A 6,000-nucleotide genomic window follows, 5' to 3' on the forward strand; every position below is an offset into this window, starting at 1 on the left:
TCGCGCTGATCCGTCTCGGAGGGTACACGGACAGGCATTCGGTAAGGCTTTGCGATCCTTTGAGAAACGCCGGCAGGGTGGAAAAAAATCTGTTGTTGTCAAGGAATTTGCAGTGTTTTTCTAATCCAGGCAGATTGGCTGCCTCTTCCTTCGGAAATTTTGGCAGCCCTACTAAAAATACTTCTATTATGACTCCTCAAAAAGGTAAAAAAGCCGTCCTGGCGGTGTGTTCCTGCCCGATGAGCGTAGGCAACAGCGCACTGCAGAGCTGTGCCCGGCGTGCGAGCGTCGGAACGCCACATGTGCCCGTTTCAGGCAGTTGTGCAGCAGCTCGTGCGGGGGACGTGCGGCCACCGGCCAAACCGCCGGGAAAACGAAGACCTGAGAGTGCGTACAGCTCCTGTCTGGTTTTTTTCCTGCAACGTAACGAGCTGCAACGGAAGGGCTGAAAGGCCGGGGATTAGTAATCATATTTTAAAAAATAATCTATTTTTAAAAAGAATCGACTTTTAAAAAGATATATGTAATACGTATTTATATTTATGGTGAAAGTGAAAGTTCTTCCTTGACTTAGTGCCGTGCCTTAACTGACCATAGCAACGTCTGTAATTACCCGCAGGAGCCAGATAAATTTGGGCAAAACTGGAGTTAAAGCTGTGGGTTTTCAATTGCTCTCCAAAACAGTGTTTAACACTGGCGGAGGGTCACGTGCTCGTACCAAAGCGCAGAATGCAGAGAGATTTTGGGCATTAGGGCAGGGAGAGAAAAGGAAAGAAGGTAATTACCGGGCTTTGAATTGAAGAAGTCGGAGCACCTGACGTGGCTGATAGTGCCTCCTAACAGCTCCGCTTCTCCGGGCTGAACGCTGGACGGAAGGAGCTCTGGCTTCCCTCGCTTCCTCGAGAACATTCAGAGTGAAGGAGCTGAGTCCTTGCTGTTGGCAAACAGTTTTACCGCCAGTCCCGCATGTGACTCGCTCTGTTCTTCACCGGCACAGGCAAATGGATTTCAAAGAAATTCTGCGAGGTTTGGAGGAGAAAGGGTTAAAAAATGATCAATAATCGGCTAAAAATGGAAGACTGAGACCAGGAGGAACATCTGGCGCGTGGGGCTGACTCATCCAGAGCACAGGTTAAGCACCAACCTGCTGTGACTAATCCAGGGGGATGTGGAGCCTGACCCACTTACCCAGTTACAGTAAGAGCCCGGTGGTGCCAAACGCGGCTGCGATGTGCTCGGCCGGCGGAGCCTGGTCACCGGATACCTGTGCCTACGGGGGGAGGAGTGTTGGGACCCGCCGCGGTTCCCGCTTACCGCAGAGGGAGGGTTTGGAGCAGAGCGAGGAGATGGGTTCAAATTCTTCTTGACATTGGCACTCTGAGCAGAGGCTTTCCCAGCCGGGCGGGAGCAGCTGTGACCACTGCGCTGGATGCTCGCTCTGTTCCTCGCAGGATCCTCGGGGTCCTGGGAACACCACCAGTCGTGGCAGGGCTCACCTTGCCACCACGGGTGGGAGTTTGGCTCTTGCTCTGGGTGGGGACACCTTCTGTGCAGGGGATGCTCTGAGGTAGTCGTGTCACCCGCTTTTAGAATCGTAGAATCACAGAATGGTTTGGGTGGGAAGGGACCTTGAAGCCCATCCAGTGCCACCCCCTGCCCTGGGCAGGGCCACCTCCCCCCAGCCCAGGTTGCCCCAAGCCCCGTCCAACCTGGCCTTGAACACCTCCAGGGATGGGGCAGCCACAGCTTCTCGGGGCAACCTGCCCCAGGGGATCACCGCCCGCACAGCCAACAATTTCTTCCCCAGATCTCATCTTAATCTCCCCATTTCCAGTCTGAAGCCATTCCTCCCTGAAGTATAAAGTGACAGCGTCTGACTGCATCTCCCTCTCCACACACACAAACTTTCTCTCCAGGTAGCAAGTAAACAGGATTTCCCTTTGAAAATAAAAGCAAGTCATTCTCTGGGAAGAACTCGCTCTGCCTGACTCCAATGCCTAAAAATAAAACCGGAGGAGGGGCAGCGCTCGCGCTGTAATCACGGAGCGGAATGACCATAGCGCAAGCGGTGCTCCTGTGCGCCTCTTGTAAATCAGGCTGTTCCCCCCCCTCCCCGAATGCGTATTTCTAAGCCGTGCGGTGTTGAAATTGGTGCAGGCATTTGCATGAGATTTTATTTTTTTATTATTTTTTTTTTAAAACCTGCTGATTCACAACCTGGGCAGGTAGACCTATTTTAGACCTCTTGTAGGGGAATCACGTTTTTTGGAGGATTCCTGCTATATCCTGATTTTTATTTCTTTATCTTTTATTTTTTTTTAAATAAAAGCGTTAATGTTCAGATAATCGATCAGCATATTGAAGGAATGAGTCAACCTAGAAACCGGTAGCACTGTACCGCATTGCCAGAGTAACCATCTTCCTGGTAACGTACCCTCCTCAGCTCTTCCGTGGGAGCGTTGCTGTGGTTTTTGCGGAGCGTTCCGCTGCCTCCCAACCCGCGCAGACCGGCGGGTGTAAGTAAACTGCCACCAGCGCTCCGTTTTCCGGGCAGCGGTCGCAGCTCCTCTGGCTTCAGAGGCTTCTCCTACAGACGGACGGGGATCTCGCACGGGAAGGTTCGCTGGCCGGCGGCTTGCCCTGGTGTTTGCCTTCGAGCAGCTGCTCGGGAGCGGTGTCGGGACGCGGGAGAAGGGGGTCTGGCCGGGGCACGCGGGACAATGCTCCAGCCGTGGCCGGGCACTCCAAGGACGGAGGTGGGGAGCAGGAGTGAGCTGTCACTTGCTGGTGAAACTGGGACGAGCTCTAAGCTCCGGCCCTAGCGCAGTGTTCCCCTCTGGGGGCTGCGCTCCCGTGTGGCTTTTGTGGGCAGGAGCGCCGTCCGAGAGCATATAAAAGCCTATAATCGATCAAAAACAATGCAAAGAGCTTTAAAGCGTTATTCTTTCAAAGGGTTTGGGTTTTTTTTCCTCTTGAAGGGATTGAATTAGTCTCAAACCTTAACACACTTTTAGACCTATTTGAACAACGGTGTTTCTACGGTTTAGCCTTCCCCGCTCGGGCGCGCTGTGCCGGGTGAAGCTCCGCAGCGCTTTGGGAAGCACGGCCGAGGCTGCCGGAGGGCGGGTGCGATGCAGCCGACCCGGCTGCAGCTCCCACAGACCTCGCTCTGGGCGCGTACCCACGTCCCCGCTCACCGCACAAGCCCCTCCACCCAGGTAAGAAACGGATCTGGGATCCTGACCAGGTGTAAGCCTGGAAACTGAACCGCCGTGGCATGTTTCGGGGATAAAACTGGCCTTTGAAGACTGGCTGGCGACAGAACGAGTGAAACCCATTTTGCAGACTCATCGAGGTAGAAATCGTCTCTCTTGCCACCAGCGCCACGCGACCCTGGTCCTGCACGCAGCAGAAATTCTTTGCTGACAAACGGAGTTGCCTCCACAGTGATCGTGACTTCAGCTGTGTCCATACAAGGCTTTGGAGACGCACCGCGAGCGTTCCAGAACGGGACTTTCCAAACGATCAAAACGCTGAGCCGAACTCCGCTCCCGAAGACGTAATGGGGCTTAAGTGGAAACAGATTTGGGATCGGACTGAACAGCCTTGCAGATTGCGATTTCAGGATCTCAAGACCTGAACGGAGCCCAGCCCTCCCGACTCCCAGACGCTTTCGCAACCTGCTGCACACTCACTACCTGCTTCCACCTTTTTTCCCTCTGCGGTCGGCCAACGCCAGTCCCCGGCCGCTGATCTCCACCTGAGAAGGTGCTTTCCCTTCAGACGTGCTTCACCTATTCAAATGCGTCTCTGAATGTGTTATCTTTTGGGGTTTGTGTGGAACCAGTGCTCTGGGGTCCGCTTGAGCCGTTCACTTGACTTTATAGGGCAAACTGGTGTATAAATCTCAGATTGACAAGTTCCTCAGGGTCTAGTCCCCTACTTCCTTAACTCGCCTCGGAAAACGATACAGAGGAGGGACTGGGATGAAGCTGAGCGTGTACATAAGCATTTTACTGAGTTAAAACTTTCTTGAGATGCGTCTGAATGAACGGTTAGCGCCCAGGGGTTTCCACGTGGCTCCTTATTTAGGTTTGAGTGTGGTCTAAAGAGGCTGGAAAAGGGGGGGAGGCTGAGGAGCTGGGGCCGGAGGCACAAGCGGCGACCCAGGCGGCTCAAGGGGCTGCTTTCCAGAAAGCCCTGGCTGCGAAACGTCAAGGATGCCTCAGCAGGAGGTTTCCACCCTGCCTCTTCCTGCCTTATCATCCCCACAGGAAGATTTGAGAGTGAGCAGAAAAACAAGGCTGACCGTTGGCCTTCCTGGCTTTGTCGCTGAACGGCGAGTGGGACTGCCAGCGCCGGGCAGATGCTGAGCCGAGCCCGCCAGGAGAGGCTGCCCTCCCTTCGGAAGCCTTATCGTTCGTGGCACGGGGAGAGATGAGAGTCATCCCGGACTGGGTGGAGCATTTAAGCCAAGATGTTGAGCTGGTGATCCGTGCTGGGAGATTTTGGTCCCCAGGGCAGGTCACCGCAGTCCCACAGCTTCGCGCTTTGTTCTCCCCCATTGAATTGGGCCTGGCTGGTGGGAGGGTACATCGCTGGAAAATGGGAGCATTCTCCAGGGCTGCCATTCACTTTTCCCTCTTGGATTAGCGTCTCCTAACTGGAGCTGTCCCAGTCTGAGGCCATTTCCCCCGAGGAGTAGGTCAGTCGGAGGATGATCCATCCACCCTGCTGCTGTCCCTGGACTGCAGAGGGAACCAGTGCGCCCCGATGCCGGCTCTCTGGGTGATGCTTTTACACTGGAGGACACGTGTCCTGATCTGAGTGTCCCTTTGTCATGTGCTCCTTCAGGGACCCTCAGTCCTTGAGGCGGGAGCTGCTGCGTTTGACGTGAGCCTGAGCGGGGGGAAAGAGCATCACCGTTGGGACCGGGATCCCTCCTCTGGGTGGGTTTTTTTGTTGGATCTCACGCTGCTGGGGGCAGGTCCTCTCGTCTTCGCCACAGTCACCACATACGAAGCAGTGACTCTGTCCCTCCATCTACAGACGTTTCTATAGCTCTGAGGTTGTAGAGCACTTGTTGGTTTTGTGCGAAGGCTTGAGGCCGGGCCACGCCGTTACTTTCTGTCTGCATGAAAAGTTGGCCCTTGTCTCTGCTAACCTTAACTTTGCTTTGCAGCTTCCTCGAGGAAGTCACAGCTTCGGGGTTCCGCGGCCGAAGCGCTGAGAGCTCTCAAGTGACGCCAAGGTCAAGCAGCAGACGGTGAATCTTGGAGAAACCCCGTCTCGCCCATCCGGAGCTTCCACGAACTGAGTGTACAGCTTGGGAGCAGAACTGGACGTTCCTGCGCTGTGCTGCTGCCGTAGCTTCTCCCATCCAGGCCAGGAACCTTCACGGGCACAAGAAGCGTCTGGGCAGCGATCGCTGGAGTTGGCGTCTGCCCTGAGGAACCAGGACATGCCCCAAACTGCAGCACCCTCAGCGTCCTCTCACAAGCGCGGCTCTGAATGGGACGCGGCTGCGTAGTTGGAATTGTAACGGGCAGGAGAGCCTGGGAAGAAGGTCGCCACAGAAGCATCGGGTCTCTGCGGCTCTGCCGGCCCGTGGGAAAGCTGTGCTCCTAGTTGGTTTGTCAAAACACATGGTGGGAGTCCCCTAACAAACACCTAACGATCCTGGCCCGGACTTTTGTGTGCATCTCTGGAAGGTGAAGCTGATGGGCACCAGAAGCCCTTTGCTCTGCTCATTTGTCTGTATATTTTGAGTCCTATTAAATAACCCATTTTGACTGAACCTCTTGTCTGCTAAATGATTCCTAATGTCCCCTTTGTAATGCCACTGAGGTATAATTACATTCCTGATCTTCTTTGTTAACCTCTGTTTACCTTAAACAAACACAATCCCGTGCCCCTGGTTTTGCTCCCGTGTTGTGAACTGGAAAAGCGTTGCGATTTCTTTGTAACAATAAAAATAATTCTACCAGTAATAAACCATGT

The 6,000-nt window shown here is 54.2% G+C and overlaps 1 protein-coding gene across 1 annotated transcript in view; it reads left to right on the forward strand.

Moving 5' to 3' along the window:
* The window catches only part of VPS45 (vacuolar protein sorting 45 homolog (S. cerevisiae)), a 28,553-nt gene extending 23,283 nt beyond the window's left edge, over positions 1 to 5,270 (forward strand). Inside the window, exon 13 of the mRNA XM_009886184.1 lies at positions 5,183 to 5,270. Within this exon, the coding sequence (XP_009884486.1) occupies positions 5,183 to 5,270 (88 nt within the window). The remainder of the gene's footprint in view (positions 1 to 5,182) is intronic.
* Positions 5,271 to 6,000: the final 730 nt, after the last annotated feature.

Source organism: Charadrius vociferus, unplaced genomic scaffold (assembly GCF_000708025.1).
Source record: "Charadrius vociferus isolate BGI_N301 unplaced genomic scaffold, ASM70802v2 scaffold1295, whole genome shotgun sequence".
Taxonomy (NCBI): domain Eukaryota; kingdom Metazoa; phylum Chordata; class Aves; order Charadriiformes; family Charadriidae; genus Charadrius; species Charadrius vociferus.